A 17,792-nucleotide genomic window follows, 5' to 3' on the forward strand; every position below is an offset into this window, starting at 1 on the left:
GAGTTGGTGATCGGTGATGTCATATTCTCACTAAATTGGAGGTGGAGTTTTGCAAGAAATTAGTATTAAAGAGGAGAGGAATTGCCTTGTGGCGCAGCAGGTTAAGGAGCCAGCATTGTCACTGAAGCAGCTCAGGTCACTGCTGTTGCTCACATTCGATCCCTGGCCCAGGAACTTCCACAGGCTCAGCCAAAATAAATAAATAAATAGATAGATAGATAGATAAAGGAGCAAAGAAGAAACAGTCTCCTAAAGATGGGCCATTTTGGTCTTGGCACCACTGGGTACTAAGCAAGTATTCAAGTACTAATTAATGCCTTCATTACCCTCTGCCCCAGCGGTTCTGTTTTTCATGTATATTTGAATAAGACCCTCAACTTCCCTCTCCCTCAGAGTCTGCATGTAAAAAGGCTGGAATGGCCCAGTTTTCAGTATTTTTAGCAGTGTCTCTGGTGATTTTAAGACACGGTTCAAGGGAGTTCCTGTCATGGCTCAGTGGAAACAAATCTGACTAGCATCCACGAGGATGCAGGTTTGATCCCTGGACTCGCTCAGTGGGCTGAGGATCTGGCGTTGCCGTGAGCTGTGGTGTAGGTCAAAGAGGCGGCTCAGATCTGGCGTTGCTGTGACTGTGGCATTGGCCAGCAGCTGTAGCTCAGATTCGACCCCTAGCCAAGGAACTTCCATATGCTGTGGTGCGGCCCTAAAATTTAAAAAAAAAAAAAAAAGGTAAGGTTCAAGGACTGTCTGTCCTGCTCTATCCCCTCTGAGAAACTTTTGGACACTTGCGTCTTTGAGTCAATTTGTGGTTTGAAACCTATGCTTCTGGAAAGACATACATTGTATGATACCACTTTTATGTGGAATCCAAAATAATGATACAAGTGAACTTATTTACAAAAAAGAAATAGTCTTCACAAACTTTAAAAACCAACCAAAAGTGGAGAGGAGGGATGAACTGGGGGTTTGGGATTGGCACATGCACACTATTGTACATGGAATGGATGGTCAGTGGGGACTGCTCTATAGCACGGGGAACTCTACTCAGTGTTCTGTGCTAACCTATAGGGGAATGGATACGTGTATATGTATAATTGAATCACTTTGTTGCACAGCAGAAATTAACACAACATGTAAGTCAACTCTACTTCAGTAAAACTTAAAAAAATTAAAAGGAGTTCCCGTCATGGCTCAGTGATTAATGAACCTGACTAGGAACCATGAGGTTTCGGGTTCGATCCCTGGCCTTGCTCAGTGGGTTAAGGATCCAGCATTGCCGTGGCTCTGCTGTAAGCTGGCGGTTATAGCTCCAATTGCACCCCTAGCCTGGGAACTTCCATATGCCATGGGAGCGGCCCTAGAAAAGGCAAAAAGCCAATAAATAAATAAACAAAAACAAAAACTTCTGCTCCTGAATGGTCCAGCTCAGATGGTCACAACCAAGAGTACAGGCCTGACTTCCTTGGGAGAGAAAGAAGTGACAGCTGCAGAGCCCTCGACCATTGCAGCGTCTGGGCTTGAGTGTCCTGCCACCCCCAGCAATGTCACCCATGCTACTGCATCCAGTCTGTCAGTCGCCCACAGAGTGATTCTATCTTAGTGAGCTAAGGCTGGTGTCTGCCCTGCGATGGCTCATTCAGGAGCCACCCGAATGATCAATGAGGCCAGGCAGCCAGGCCCTCCTCTGGCTCCCGGTGAATCAGCCTCTGGCTGCCTCAGCCCTTTCCTTTCAGCATGGAGCAGGAAGAACTTGAGCTGAGCGCAGCCAGGCTGACTTGTGTCTGGCTAATGGCTTTTCTGTGTCATGCATCGTCCTTGGTTGATACATTTCCACGTGTGAGTGGGTCGGAGTGCCTGGAGATGGTCCAGGAATAGACACCTCTCTGCCAACAGCCCCCCCCCCCGCCCCGCTGAAAGCCCTTGACAGCATTTGGTTTAGGGGAATCTGCTTCAGAAGTGAGGGGGCTACACTTTCTTTTAAAAAGATTGAGGTTGTCAACTGAAGAAAAATGTACAGCCTAAAAGTTGTGAGTTAATTGTATTTGGGGAGCTTCCTGAAGACTGGAGTTCTGAGGAACTGCTCTGGAGAAGTAAGGGAGAGCTACGTTATACAGGAGCTTTTGCTGAAAAAAGCCCAACAACAACGTCGAAGTCAAAAGATTACCGCTGGAGTTTCTTTGTCGCAGTGGGTTAAGGATCCACTGTGGTAGCTGCTGTGGCAAGGGTTGATCTCTGGCCCAGGAACTTCCACAAAAAGAGAGGGAGAGGGATAGAGAGATTGCTAATTTTGCTAATCACAAAACCCAGACATCTTAAGGTAATGATTTTAGTGCCTTTTTTTTTTTTTGCATGGGAAGATGCAAGAGTCTAGGCTCATTGAAATGACTCCTTAGATATGCATCTTAACCATCTAGGGTTAGTATCCAAAGCGCAGAATGTTTCCTGGTTTTCTCCATCCTGAATTCTGCCCCCAGGGGGCACCATTGGGGTTAGGTGTGGGGCAGTGTCAGTGGCTGATGGCTTGACTGCCGGCAAAACATTCATCATTTACTGGAAAGGCAGCAGGATGTTTACTGGAATGGTAGGCAACATTCCCTTTCCACAGGTGGAAATCACTTAGCACGAAATTAACCACTTTGTGTGTGTGTGCGCGCGCCCGCGCACGCACGCATGCGCGCTCTCTTTAGGGCCACACGTGCAGCATGTGGAAGTTCCCAGGCTAGGGGTGGAATCAGAGCTACAGCTGCTGGCCTCCTCCACAGCCACAGCAACTCGGGATCTGAGTGAGTCTGCAACCTACTCCACAGCTCCCGGCAATGCTGGATCCCCAACCCACCAAACGAGGCCAGGGATCGAACCCCCATCCTCACAGATATTAGTTGGATTCATTTCCACTGTGCTACAGTGGGAACTCCCCGAAATTAACCACTTTAAAGTCAGTTCAGTGGCGTCTAACGGTGTTCTGCAACCCCCACCTCTATCCAGATCCAGAACATGTCCATCACCCCAAAAGGAAAACCCGTACCCATTGTTTGCTTGGGCTGTCATAGCAAAACAGCACAGACTGGGTGCCTCATCAACCCGAATTGTAAGGTCTCACAGTTGTGATGGGGGAAGTCAGAGATTAAGGGTCAGCAGGCCAGGCCGATTCCTTCAGGAGGCTGGGAGGGAAGGATCTGTTTGACCTTGGCTTGTAGATGGCCATCTTCCTGCGTCGTTCACCTCGTCTTTTTCTTGTGTCCACCTTGCCCCTTTGTATAGGGAAACCAGTCCTATTGGATTAATGTCCATCCTAATGACCTAATTTTAATCCAATTACCTCTGTCAGGACCCTACCTCCAAAGAAGGTCACGTTCCGACGTACTGGGACGTCAACATACAAATTTGGGGAAACTCAACCCAACCCATAACATCCATTACGCTGAATTGGTATTTAGTACTTCCTTTTATGGATAGTAATATTCCGTTGCAAGTAAACACTTACTTTTTTGAACACCAAGTACAAAGTGTCCATCTACACAAGGAAGAGTGTTAATCTTACAGGTAAAGAGAAGGACTTACTAAAAGGAAGCCAAGGCAAGCCTCTGATCCCAAAATTTGTTTAAAAATAAATTTTATCTTTGATTTTCCTCTCTTTCTGCTCTTAACCTCAGCACACACCTAGTCAGATTAAAAGCATTTTAAATGCAGACTCTTCTGAGGAGGGGCGTAGCACAGACAGGAAGCACTGCTGTTTGAGAAGAGCCAGCCAGCCACCGTTCCCATTGTCATGGTTACTTGGCCTGGTCCCTCAGGCTGGCCTCACACCAGAGCCTTTCCCATCCTCTTCATACACCCCTCCCTGCACCTGCCTCAGAATGAAAGAGGACCTTGGGCCGTGTGTGTCTTCTTAGCTTTGGAACTGACTGCACTGTTGACTTGTGCATGTCACCTGCCCCCTTAATGTAAAATCTATTTCTCTCTCTTATGCACATAGACAGGAGACCTACATCCCTGCTGGCCTGGGCTCTTGGGGAATAACCTAGAGCCATCATGAGCTCGCTGCAGACTCAGTCCCCTTCCTCCCATCCCATGGGGCTTGATGATGATGACACTGTGTGTTGTTTCACACTGAATCTGCAGGAAGGACCATAGCAGGGTCCCATCGCCCTGCTTCCTGATTCTGAGCAGGCTTCCTTTGGGCAAAAGTCACTTTCCTCCCTTCTTCCTCCTTCTCTCTTTCTCTTTCTCTCTTTTTCTCTCCATCAAATTAGTGTTGTCACTTTGGAAGTTCACTGGGTGAAGCAATGCCTGCTGGCCCCAGGGTTTTCAGAGAGCCAAGAAGAAGAATGGAACAGCCCCCAAATGCAGACAGGATAGAAAGTGTTCACATTACGTGTTACTTCATATTATTTTTGTGGAGCATGTGTGTCTTTGGGGACCTTGGGCTGGCAAGCCCCACACTGTGGGTGGAATTGAGTAAAAAGGACTTAAAGATACTGTAGATTTTCCTCCTTGTGGACCAGCCTTTAGAGCACAGTTTCCACTCACGGTAGGGCCTGGGCATCTGGAGTTCAAGAAGCTTCCAGGTGATTCTAATGTCCAGCCAGCTTTCAGAACCTCGATTCTAGGGGACAGGCACCTCCAGGAGAGTTGATCACTTTGAAAGAGGTGATGGAAGAGACAGGTGACATCTAATCCCCTTGTGCCCAGCAATGCAGTTAATTAGGCAGAAAGAAGGGACAGAAATAACACATCCTCGCCTGTCTTTTGCCAAGTAAAACAGGACCTTAGCACCACTTCTTAACCCTGGAGGCCCGGAGTGGAGAGGGGAACTCCAGCGTGCCCACTTTTCTGCTGCTACCCATGAGTTGATCATCTGTCAGAACATGAAGTCCAGTCCAGCAGCCACCCTGGTTCACAAGAACAGACTGACTGTATCTGCAGTCTTTTTTTTTTGGCTCCAGCACTAACCACTGGACCACGGGAGAACTCTCTGGTGGCTGTGCTCTTCCCACAACTAGTTCTTCTCCTTCCTGAGGAAAAGTAACATCAGGCTCAGGCATCTGCTTGCTTTTCTCAGCGGAAAGTGCTACTCTGATATGAGTTGCTCCTAGGTGGTGGTTGAAGGGAGGATGTTTTCCAAGGTGAGCCGTGAGACTGACCCTTTTGTCTCTGTGTTTTATAGTATAAAATCGGACAGCTGTACATGATCAGCAAGCACAGCCACGAACAGAGCGACCGCGGGGAAGGGGTGGAGGTCGTCCAGAACGAGCCCTTCGAGGACCCTCACCATGGCAACGGGCAGTTCACAGAGAAGCGCGTGTATCTCAACAGGTAAGCCCTGGTAGCAGGCGAGCCCCCTCCAGGCCCCCCCCGCCCTGGAGGCCCTCGCACCCAGTCCCACTGCACGACAGAGGTAGAGGCCAGAGACAGAGGCCATGAATGTCTGGGATGAAAAGGTGACTTGGAAAGTCTTTACATCTGCCCCCCAAAACCACCAGTCTAGTTGCTTCGGAAAACGGAATCCCCTGTGCTCTGCAAGAGAGTCCTCAACTGCATTTTCCTCGGCAGGAGCTTTTGTCGTACATCTCTCACTCCTTCCATGACAAGTTAAGATGAAATCTGATCTTAAGGATTAAAAGACTGTCTTCTCCACTCGTTCTGGATTAGCAGTAGGAAAGGCCTTGCCTGTAAGTTGTAGAGAAGTGAGTGCGGAAGGCAGCTCTGTGCCAGTGGCGTCTTGACTCAGTAAGATTTCTGCTTCCTGCCAAGAGACCACTCAAGTGTCCCCAAAGGAAATTGACAAAACCAATGGTTACCTGTGACCAAGGTGATATGCAGTACACAGGTGATCTCTGTTTCTCAGGTGGACCCATCCTTCCCGAGGTAGAGGTTGTCATTTCTCCTTTGGAAGGCGAAGGAGTCCAGGATTATCAACCAGCACACATCAGGACTGCCATTTCTGTTTTGCAAAATATATTCTTTAATCTTTTCTGTTTTCTTTTCACTAAGGATGTAAATGATGTAGTTGATTGTTGGGGCTTGTCTGATCTTCTCCCTACCTTATACTCCACCCCCTCCAACCCATTTTCTTCTTTTCGCTTCTTTTCTGGGTCAGAATATTTGTCGTCACATGCCACAGGGCATATATTTTCTTGAAAGTAACTGTCTGCATAAGTGAACCAGCATATAACCTTTGCGGTCTTTGCTATCATCTCTAGGAACTCTCTTTACCATCCTCTATGGCCTCTCCTATTGGCCCATTTGTGATTATTCAGAAGGCACTTCCAACATCCAACTGGACCCTGCTCTCAGTTTATTCACTGACTGGCGCTTGCGAATATTCTGCCATTCTCAGCGCCTTGACTATGGTCAGATGTTTCTGAGAGGAGCTGTATTTGGACTCCTCCATTCTCGCAAGGCCTCCACCTGCGGACAGGCAGAAGGAGTCTCTTTCTTCTAGACGGGAGGGTTTGTGTTCTGTCACTAGGGTATATGGAAATCTCTCAGACCCATCTCCTGACACTGAAGGCCTTGGGCTGATTAAATCAAGAGGTTTTAATCTGCCCAGGCAGGCAGTACCAGGGAATTCCTGAGTCATGATGAAATGCAAATGAGATTGATCCTCTTCATCTATTAGTAGCTGTGAATTCCCAGGATTTGGAACCCGTTCAGCCTGCAGCCAGCTGTTGATTTGCAGGAGTAGCTGAGCTCTGGGTCTAGCCTGAGGATGGCTTCCTTGCAGAGATACATTTCTCAATATGCTGCCTTGGCATTCTTTATGCGAAGGGTGTAAATCAAATATTGAGTAGCAGTCACCTCCGTAGAGCAAAGAGAAGTGAGGGAGAGGCAAGAAAATAGATACACACTTACAGAAAATTCTATTTCTCTGCAGTCGATTGCATTTTCCCAAGTTATTGCCTGGGGAATGTTCCTTGTGTACCAAAGTCAAGAAATTAGAAAAACTTTATAACTTTTCCTGAAACAGAACAAGAAGTGTCCAGCTATCTCTGTCATGTCTGTTTTCTCTATCAAAATATATGATATTTATTTTAAAGGAGAATAATAAACATTAGTAAGAGGGAAATTTGTTATAAATAGAATATCTGGACTTCCAGGAATAGTAACTAAAAAGATTAATATGGACTGTCCCCCCACCTCATGTGACAAACACAGGATGAAATATAACAATATAAAGCAGAGTTCAAAACAAAGAAAGGGAAATCCTCAGGTACTAGAAATAAAGAGGAAACACTGACCGGAGTGGAAAGCAGATGCACTAGTGCTAAGGAAGCTGGGGGTGGTGTCAGAACTGAGCGTAGGCCTTAACATCTAGGGACGGGGTATCACGCCCATAAAGGGACAGGAAGTATGACCTCGGGGCATGTAAATGGGGAGTTGGGACTGAGAACTGTGTAAAAAAAATCATTTTTGACAATCTAGAACTGAGAAAGGTTACTAGTCAGGGATGCACATTGAAAGACCTACTAAAGGATGTGCATATTCAAATTGTAAAGGTAACCTCTAAAAGAACAGTAAAATAGTATGTAACTTCTAAGAGAAAACTTGACCAATCCAATAGAAGGCAGAGGGTGAGTGAAGAGAAGGTTACAAAATGCATGGTAAATAGAAAATTTTGTTAGATAAAACAAGTATATCAGTGATCACAATAATAATGTGTATTAAGTCCTAAACCTGAACCTTGCTCAACAAACCTGGCAACACTGACAAAACACAGTGGCCTAAAGTAATGGGAGATTTTAACATACCTGTTTAATAAAATGATAGATCAAGTAGACAAACAGTTTAACAAACATAGAGAAAATGTAAACGACAGAACTACAAGCTGGATCTAGTGGACATTAATAGACTGTGGAGGAGTTCCTGTTGTGGCCCAGAGGTCATGAACCTGTAGCATCCGTGAGGACGAGGGTTTGATCCCTGGCCTCACTCAGTGGGTTAAGGATCCGGCATTAGCTGTGGTGTTGGTCGTCACAGCTTGGATCCTTCATTGCTGAGGCTGTGGCATGGGGTGGCACCTGCAGCTCTGAATCGACCCCCTAGCCTGGGAACTTCCATATGCCTCAGGTGCACCTCTGAAAAAGAGGTGAAAAAAAATAAATAAATAAAAGACTGTGGAACCAGCATGCCTTTCAAATACACATGAAAATTTATAAAAACAGATTACAAACTAGGCCAGAAATCAATCTCAACAAATAACTCCAAAATCAATACCATTTATATTCCTGCTGGCTAATTACAAAGCATGACAGTAAGAAATTGATAACATTAACAAAATCCCTCATTATTTAGAAACATAAGAATTTCTAAATGTTTCACGGGTTGAAAATGTCAGATACTTACTTTCCCAGCCACCTTTGAAACTAGGGATGGCATGTGACTAGTTCTAGCCAATTAGACATGAGATTTTTCCTCCCTGATTAAAAAGGGAAAGAAGGTCAAGAGAGACACGATCTGCTTCTAAGAAGAGGGGAGGAAATACATGGTGACTGCTGAGAAGGCAGCTAATAGTACCTACCACATGAATCTTGATAACAAAACTGAATAATAACAATACAAAAAGGAAACTTATAGACCAATCTCTAGGAACCATAGACAAGAAAATTGTATATGAAACTTCAGCAAATCAAATGCCTGAGTACAATAATAATAACAATAATAATTCATGACCTGATCAGATTTGTGTCTGACTGTTAACGTCAATATGAGATGTTCACAAGATTGCTAGGTGTGAAATTCACAATACAAAAAATCAGTAGCAGTATTATACAGCAGGAACAATACATGGAAAAAATAATTTTTAAAAATTCCATTTACAAGAGAAAAACTTAAAAGTACCCAGTAAAACAATCTATAAGATATACAAAATCTTCTTGAAGAAAAATACAAAACATTAGCAGAAGATGTTTTAAAAACCCTAAACAAGGAGTTTTCATTGTGTCTCAGCGGGTTAGAGTCCCGAAAGTGTCTGTGAGGATGCAGGTTCAATCCCTGGCCTCACTCTGCGGATTAAGGATCCGGCATTGTGGCAAGCTGCGGCATAAATCAAAGATGCAACTTGAATCCTGTGCTGCTGTGGCTGTGGCATAGGCTGGCAGCTGCAGCTCTGATTCGACCCCTAGTCCAGGAACTTCCATATGCTGCAGGTGCGGCCCTAAAAAGAAAGGAAAAAACAAAGAAAAACCCTAAACAAATAGGAATACTCATAACATTGCCGTCTATTCCCAAATCAATTGTAAATTTAAGGCAAACCTAATTAAAATGCCAACTGGGCTTTTTTTGGATAAGATTTGAGAAGATAATCCTAAAATTCCTAATAAAAATAACTATAAAGAACCTGAAGAAGTTCCCTAGTGCCCTAGTGGTTAAGAATCCACTGTCGTCACTGCTGTGGCGCAAGCTTGATCCCTGGCCCAGGAACTTCCACATGCTGCAGGTATGGAAAAAAAAGAGGCTTGACGTCTGGTAGGGTAAGTCTCTTGTCCTTATTCAACTTTTCCGGAATTGTTCATATGAATTTTAGGATTAGAAACCCAAGTGATAAGAAGAATATCAGAAGAGGAGTTCTCTGGTAGCTCAGTGGGTTAAGGATCCAATATTGTCACTGCTGTGGTGAAGCTTTGATCCCTGGTTCAGGAACTTCTGCATGCTGTGGATGTAGCCAAAAAAAAAAAAAAAATTTCAGAAGACAGGAGCTCCCATCATGGTGCAGTGGAAACAATTCCGCTAGGAACCCTGAGGTTGCGAGTTCAGTCCCGGGCCTCCTTCAGTAGGTTAAGGATCCGGTGTTGCTGTGAACTGTGGTGTAGGCTGGCAATTGTAGCTCCGATTAGACCCCTAGCCTGGGAACCTCCATATGCCACAGGCGCGGCTCTAAAAAGCAAAAAAAAAAAAAAAAAAAAAAAAGAATACCAGAAGAAACCAAGGACATTAAACCTAGAAAAGCTAGAATTGGGATGTATGATGCTGTGATCATGTGGGAGAAGAGTTAGGCATGTATATTCTGTATGACTTTAGGAGGCCCAATTAGACTAAGACCAATGGGTAAGAATGCCACGAGAAAGATTTAGACTCAATTTAAGGAAGAAATCTAAGTATTTGAGCCATCACAGAGTAACAGTAGGGTGACTTATAGTCAATTATGTTGTTATCAGGGATGTTTGAGCATGAGGAGAATACTTACTATAAGGCTGCCCTCAAGCAGATTCAAACATAAAATGGACACACAGGTTCGATCCCCAGCCCGGCACAATGGGTTAAGGATCCAGCATTGCTGCAGCTGCAGCACAGATCGCAGCTATGGCTTGGATCTGATCCCTGGCCGGGGAACTCCATATGCCTAGGGGCAGCCAAAAAAGAAGGAAGGAAGGAAGGGAAGGAGGGAGGAAGAAAATTAATTAAATAAATTTTTAAAATGCACAACCTTTCAGATCCTTTTCAGCCCTAATCTTCTATGTTCAAAGTGTGTTTCAAACATTATCCTGACTCTCCTCCAGCATACGTAATGACTAACCAGTGAGGCACAGGAAAAAAAGTACTTTTAGCTCCTTTGGCATGAATTTAAAGTAGGTCCATTATTTTATAATTTTCAAGACTCTTGGTGTATTTGGAAGAGTACTGGCATGTATCTTGGAACCAACAAGATTATGATTTAGTAAGAGAGAAATAAAATGTTGATATGTCGGAGTTCCCTTGTGGCACAGCATTTTAGGGATCCATTGTTGTCACTGAAGCATCCTGGGTTGCTGCTTGTTGTGGATTTGATCCCTGGTCTCGGAATTTCCACATGCCACAGGTGTGGCCAAAAAAAAAAAAAGGTATTTTGGGGGGTAGTTCCTGTTATGGCTGAGCGGTAACAAATTTGATTAGTGTCCATGAGGGTGCAGGTTCGATCCCTGGCCTTGTTCAATGGGTTAAGGATCTGGTGTTACCATGAGCTCTGATATAGGTCACAGATTCGGCTCAAATCTGGTGTGGCTGTGGTGTAGGCCAGCAGCTACAGCTCTGATTCAACCCCTAGCCTGGGAACTTCCATATGGCACCGGCAGCCCTAAAAAAGCAAAATTAAAAAGTGTTTTTGTGATCATAAAAGGGAACCAAACCCATTAGTTTGTAGTTACAAACTAGAGTTAACCCATGTCCTTCATGCCTAGGTTATGCAACTACCATGTTGGTGAGGCTGCTTCGTAATGATAATTCATTACATGAGGGAGTTCCCATCGTGGCTCAGCAGAAATGAATCTGACTTGCATCCATGAAGATGCAGGATCGATCCCTGGCCTTGCTCAATGGGTTAAGGATCCAGCATTGCTGTGAGCTGTGGTGTAGGTCGAAGATGCCGCTTGGATCTCCAATTGATGTGATTCTGGTGTAGGCCAGTGGCTACAGCTACAATTCAACCCCTGGCCCGGGAACCTCTATGAGCCTTGGGTACAGCTCTAAAAAGACAACAACAGCAACAAAAAAATTCAGGGGCGTTCCCAACGTGGCTCAATGGTTAATGAATCCAACTAACATCCATGAAGACTCGGGTTCCATCCCTGGCCTTGCTCAGTGGGTTAAGGATCCAGCGTTGCCGTGCGCTGTGGAGTAGATCGAAGACATGGCTTGGATCCCAAGTTGCTGTGGCTCTGGCGTAGGCTGGCGGCTACAGCTCCAATTGGACCCTTAGCCTGGGAACCTCCATATGCCATGGGTGTGGCTCTAAAAAGACAAAAAGACAAAAAAAAACTCATTAAATGAGTGTTTATTGAAATTTACGCTGTATAACAAAATGTTCTGGTATTGGAGGGAATCTATTAAAGAAAGGAAGACAATGGTTCTTTTATTCCAATCAAAGTAGGGTCATAAGTCTAGCGATTCCATCATTTATAAGTCCATCTGTCCATCTTTTGAGTGACTAGAAGGAAAAATTTTTCTCCAACCCACTTAGTATTGGTAATTTGGGTCCTGTGTATTAAATTGAAACTGACAGATTAACAGGAGAAAAGACAAGTTTTTACTCATATATGTAGGTGACAGCATCCAGAATAATGTGACTCAAATGGGTGGACAGAATTTGGGGCTTATATACCATTTTTTGAGGGGGTCTTTTTGTCATTTTTGGGCTGCACCTGCAGCATATGGAGGTTCCCAGGCTAGGGGTCTAATCAGAGCCCTAGCCACAGCAACGCCAGATCCAAGCTGCATCTGCAACCTACACCACAGCTCACAGCAACACCAGATCCTTAACCCACTGAGCGAGGCCATCGATGGAACCCGAAACCTCATGGTGCCTAAGTCGATTCGTTTCTGCTGCACCACAACGGGAACTCCTATATACCATTTTAATAGGGGAGGGAAAGAAAGGTGACTTATGGGAAAACAAATGTCTTGTATGCAAAATATGAAAAATAAATGGTTCCTTAAGAGAATGAATGGGAGATAAGATAGGTTGTTTTTGTTTTGTTTTGTTTTTTGTTTGTTTGTTTGCTTGTTTGTTTTTTGCCAGTGTCTATTTAGGTGTTTTCTTATCTTGGTGCTGCTTCTTATCTCTGGTGATAGGAGTCAGTTTCCTCTGGTTGTGAAACTCCCAGAGAAGGAATTCGTGATAGCTGAATTCTTTCTAAAGGGTCTGTTTTTATGCAGGTAAAGTGTTCAAAGTGTTCAAAGTCTTCCTGCAAAGTCTTCCTCAAATATTGTCAGCTCAGAGTAATCCCGATGTCACTGTGGTATATTGTGGACCCCTTCGCTGACCACAGGAAATTTGGTCCCCAGGGCTGGACCGGCAGTAGCTAAGATGTTCTAGTGCCCACTTAATAACTTACATGAAGACTTATCAATGTCCTGTGGACCTGAATTCATGAGCTGGTAAAGTGAGTTGATTCTCTTCCTTACGTCAATCTGTATGGAAAGACAAACCCCATTCGGAAACTGCTTTATCGGAGTTCCCCTTGTGGCTCAGAGGTAACAAACCCAACTAGCATCCATGAGGATGTGGGTTCGATCCCTGGGCCCGCTCGGTGGGTTAAGGATCCAACGTTGCAGTGAGCTGTCCTGTAGCTTGCAGATATGGCTCGGATCCTGTGTTGCTGTGGCTGTGGTGTAGGCTGGCAGCTGCAGCTCCAATCTGACCCCTAGCCTGGCAACCTCCATATGCCACAGGCGCAGCCCTAAACTGCTTTATTGATTTATTACCCAGAGTAGCCATCGGAGGCACTGGAAATACTCAATGCCTGTGTCATCAGGGCTTCCTCTCTGAGTCTTGTCTTGAGCAGAAGGGACATATCATAGAAGGATGATAGTGGCCCCCAGAAATACCTGGAAGCTTGAGAATGGACGGCTATCAGAGTGGCTCCAAGAGGCCAAGAGCAGCAATGGTGACACCTATCTTTAAGTAGATCCAACCTCTTCATTCTGCTGTCACCATGGTGGCTGCCATGGGTGGGTCTGAATTGTCCATTTTTTCTTTCTATCATTTGTTCCAAAATCCCAAACATAAGCATCCCATTGAGTTCCCAGGCCAAGCCAGACTACCAGCAGATGGGGAGAGGGCCTTCTAGACTGTTTTCCATCCTAGTGGGTGTGAAGTGGTATCTTGCTTGTTTTTTTTGTTTTTGTTTTTGTTTTTGTTTTTTTTTGTCTTTTTTTGCTATTTCTTTGGGCCGCTCCTGCGGCATATGGAGGTTCCCAGGCTAGGGGTCGAATCGGAGCTGGAGCCACCGGCCTACGCCAGAGCCACAGCAACGCCAGATCCAAGCCACGTCTGCAACCTACACCACAGCTCACGGCAACGCCGGATCGTGAACCCACTGAGCAAGGGCAGGGACCAAACCCGCAACCTCATGGTTCCTAGTCGGATTCGTTAACCACTGCGCCACGATGGGAACTCCTCTTGCTTGGTTTTGAATGGCATTTCCCTAATGACTAATGATATTGGGCATCTTTTCATGTGCTCATTGGCCATTTGTGTATCTTTTCCAGAGACTTGTTTGCTGAAATCCTTTACCTATTTATTTTATTTTATTTTTTTTTAATGTTGTGTGGAAATTCCTAGGTCAGGGATCAAACCTGAGCCAAAGCGGTGACCTGACCTCAGCAGTGACAATGCCGGGTCCTTAACCCTCTGTGCCGCAAGAAAACTTCCCTTTGCCCATTTTTAAATTGAGCAGAATGTCTTTTTCAAATGCCATGTATCCTTGCAGTACTTGCCTCTTATCTCCCAGGATTGTGGGGTTGCTCCACTCTCTGGCCCTTCCTGTAGCATATGATGCACTGTTGTGTGCAGTACATTTGGGTGTCTGCTGAATGCATTTAGAACATTACATTAGTACTAATACATTAGTACATTTGGTGGTTGTCCTTGGGCCTTTGATCCAGTTCAGTTAGCCAAATGGTATTTCTTGGCTTCTCTTCAAAAATCCTGGTTTCAGCTGGCATCTAGGGAAAGGAGGGAAGATACCAATCAAGCTCTGGGGTAGTGATTCTGAATAAAACCTATCATCCAGAGTCATATGAATGTGGGGCTTCTCTTTTGTCCCCATTTATTTTCTCTTCATCTGTAGCTTCTCTCCAATCCCTTCCCACTGAAGCCCATGAGGGGAGGAAGTCAGGGGGTGGAGGTAGAGGGGCTTTGGAGAAAAGATGGAGCCTATTTTTAGGCTTGTTTATCAGTCATGAAGTGTCATGTTCTTCCCCACTACGGCGGTTGGATTAATTAGGCTGTGCTGGCAGCTGCCAGTCAGGGAGGGTTGCCAGCTTCTAACGGTGATTCCGCCTAATGCCTGAATCGATTTGCACAGTGAGAACATTTCTTCTACACCCTGGCTCTTGCCTTCCAAAGCAACCTCTCCTGGCTTCTGATGGGGTTCTGGGTAGGAGAGGGTACAGCTTCCCTAAGCCATGAATTCGGTTTAACTGGACAAGGTCTTTTTACCTACCAGCTCATTGATAGAACCTTGTTGCTGTGGCTTGGGTCTCTCTTTCACGTTTCTTCTCCCAGTTCTCCCAGATCTTCCCCAAACTAAGAGCTTAGTACCCAGAGCTCAGGTGGCAGTGGGAGCCCCCACTGCTCAGCCAACAGGACATAGAGGAAGTGTCGGAGCTGGAGATTCTGACCTGAGCACTTATTTCCATTGCAATTTCAAAGAATCTTCATGATCATCATTGCCTTCTAACTATCCAGAGACAATCTTCATTCATTCTGAAAATATTTATGGAGCACCTGCTGAGTGCCAGGTGTTATTCTAGGTGCTGGCTGGGTGTGCAACAGTGAATAGGACAAAGATCCCTGCTCTGGTGGGACTTGCATTCTAGTTATGAGTGACAGTACATGATAGCCATATATATAAGAACATTGTATATTTTAGGCTATTTAGTCATATATTCTATATAAATATATTCAATATATTGATATTGAACATGGCATCCTGGAAGCACTTAAGGGCCTTCTTCCCAACATACCTTTCAGTCCCTGCTAGCCTTTTTTTTTTTTTTTTAATTTTATTGGAGTATAGTTGACTTATAATGTTGTCTTAGTTGTACAACAAAGTGATTCAGTTCTGCATGCACATATATCCATTCTTTTTTCCCTTATAGGTTATTACAGAATATCGAGTAGATTTCCCTGTGCTATACAGTAGGTCCTTGTTAAGTATCTATTTTATATACAGTGGTATGTATGGGTTATACCCATGCTTCCAAATTATTCCTACCCCCATTTTCCCCTATGGTAACCAAAAGTTTGATTTCAAAATCCGATAAGTTTGTTTCTGTTCTATAAATAAGTTCTTGTGTGTCATTTTTTATTAGATTCCACGTGTAAGTGGTATCATATGATATTTGTCTTCCTCTGACTTACTTCACTTAACACGACCATCTCTGGGTCCATCTACATTGCCACAAATGGCATTATTTCATTCTTTTTTATGGCTGAGTAATATTCCCTTGTATGTATGTATCACATCTTCTTTATCCATTCCTCTGTTGATGAATGATGAACTTTTAGGTTGCTTCTGTGTCTTGGCTATTGTAAATAATGCTGCAGTGAACATTTGAGTGCACTTCTCTTTTCAAATTACAGTTTTCTCCGGGTATTTGTCTTGGAGTGGGATTGCTGGATCATATGATAATTATTTAATTTTTTTAAGGAACCTCCATACTGTTCTCTACAGTGGTTGCACAATTTTACATTCCCACCAACATTCCCACCTCCTCCCAGTGTAGGAGGGCTCCCTTTTCTCCACAGTCCATGCTATTCTATTTTGTCCTCATCTCAGTCCTTAGGAACATGCCAGGGGTTCTTTTGCCACCCCGTCCCCTGCCTTCTGCCCCTTCAACTCCCTTTATGGGAAATCACAGAAACAGAACATGTAGGCCTGGCTGCCAGGGCCAAGCGATTTCCATACTGGTTCTGCCTCACTTCTGACTGATGAGGTTGATGATGTTGACGTGTGTGGCCAGCTCCCGTGGGTGCCCCCCCAGCACTCCTGCCCCATTACTCTAGTGCCGTCCACAAAGAGCCTTCCAAGAACTGGCACGAGGCAGGCCTCTTTTCCCAGAATCCCGGCACAAGCTGTCCTTTTATAGGAAGAGCAGCGGCGGTGTCCAAGTTCAAGGACCTCCCCGTGGGTGGTGCCCCAGCAGCCCTGTCTCTCACCGGTGATGGCTCTGGTCCGGAAACTCTGTTCATTTCTTTGCTGCAGTATAAAGAATTACATTAATATCAGGACGAACAGACCAGCCAGAACAACCATTAAGACGTGTAAAAGAATAAATCACAGTGGCAGCAAAGAAATTTAGAGACCTCAGAAATCACTGTGCTTGGAACTGAATAGGAACAATTATCACCAAATAATTGTCCAATGTCAGATTTGGGCACAAAGAAGAAACAAAATGTCAGAATATCCCACCTGATTGGGGGCAGGGGGGGGGGGGATGAAAATATGACGGTAGCTAAGGCCTTTTAAAAATCGCTTAAATGAGCTGCAGTTCTTTGAGCCTAGTCTTAGCATAGATAGTGGCTGGTTTCAGGTGTGCAGTGCAAGAGAAAATCTCAGGGGAAGCGCTGTTATTTTGTGAACTCTGAAGGATTTTCTGCCGGGAATGTTTAAGTACAAAGTGTCTAGTTAGGGAGTTCCCGTCGTGGTGCAGTGGTTAACCAATCCGACTAGGAACCATGAGGTTGCGGGTTTGGTCCCTGCCCTTGCTCAGTGGGTTAACGATCCGGCGTTGCCGTGAGCTGTGGTGTAGGTTGCAGACGCGGCTCGGATCCCACGTTGCTGTGGCTCTGGCGTAGGCCGGCGGCTCCAGCTCCGATTCGACCCCTAGCCTGGGAACCTCCATATGCCGTGGGAGCGGCCCAAAGAAATAGCAAAAAAAAAAAAAAAAAAAAAGTGTCTAGTTAAGACCCTCGTAATTCTGACCCCTGTTGAGAAAATGAAATTAGATTCCATTTTGACCTCGTTCGGCCCGACGATGTTCAAGACCTCCTGGAGCTGAAAAATATTCCCAAATGAGCACAAACTGCAAAGGTAGATTGAATATCCTGGGGAACTGCGTGATAATCTGGATTATAAAATGCTGGAAGGGAGGGATGGTTTAGGTTTCAGTTCCGACACTCTTTGTGAAGTAGATAAACACTCTTAACCTTGTTCAAATTATGCCTGTCCACGGGGCTTTCTCTCTCTCTCTTTTTCTTTTTTTGGCTGCCCTGAGGCATATGGAGTTCCTGTGCCAGGGACCAGATCCCAGCTGCAGTTGTGACCTGCGCCACAGCTGCAGCAACATGGGATCCTCCACTCCACTGTGCT

General features: G+C 45.0%; 1 protein-coding gene across 4 annotated transcripts in view; it reads left to right on the plus strand.

Annotated features, from left to right (window-relative positions):
- Nucleotides 1-17,792, plus strand: part of PITPNC1 (phosphatidylinositol transfer protein cytoplasmic 1) — a 274,382-nt gene that overhangs the window by 133,827 nt on the left and 122,763 nt on the right. For all 4 annotated transcript variants that reach the window (XM_047756868.1, XM_047756867.1, XM_047756865.1 and 1 more), the window contains exon 2: nucleotides 5,168-5,316. In XM_047756868.1, coding sequence (XP_047612824.1) covers nucleotides 5,168-5,316 — 149 coding nt within the window. The remainder of the gene's footprint in view (nucleotides 1-5,167; nucleotides 5,317-17,792) is intronic.

The sequence above is a fragment of the Phacochoerus africanus genome, chromosome 14 (assembly GCF_016906955.1).
Source record: "Phacochoerus africanus isolate WHEZ1 chromosome 14, ROS_Pafr_v1, whole genome shotgun sequence".
In the NCBI taxonomy this organism is placed as follows: Eukaryota; Metazoa; Chordata; class Mammalia; order Artiodactyla; family Suidae; genus Phacochoerus; species Phacochoerus africanus.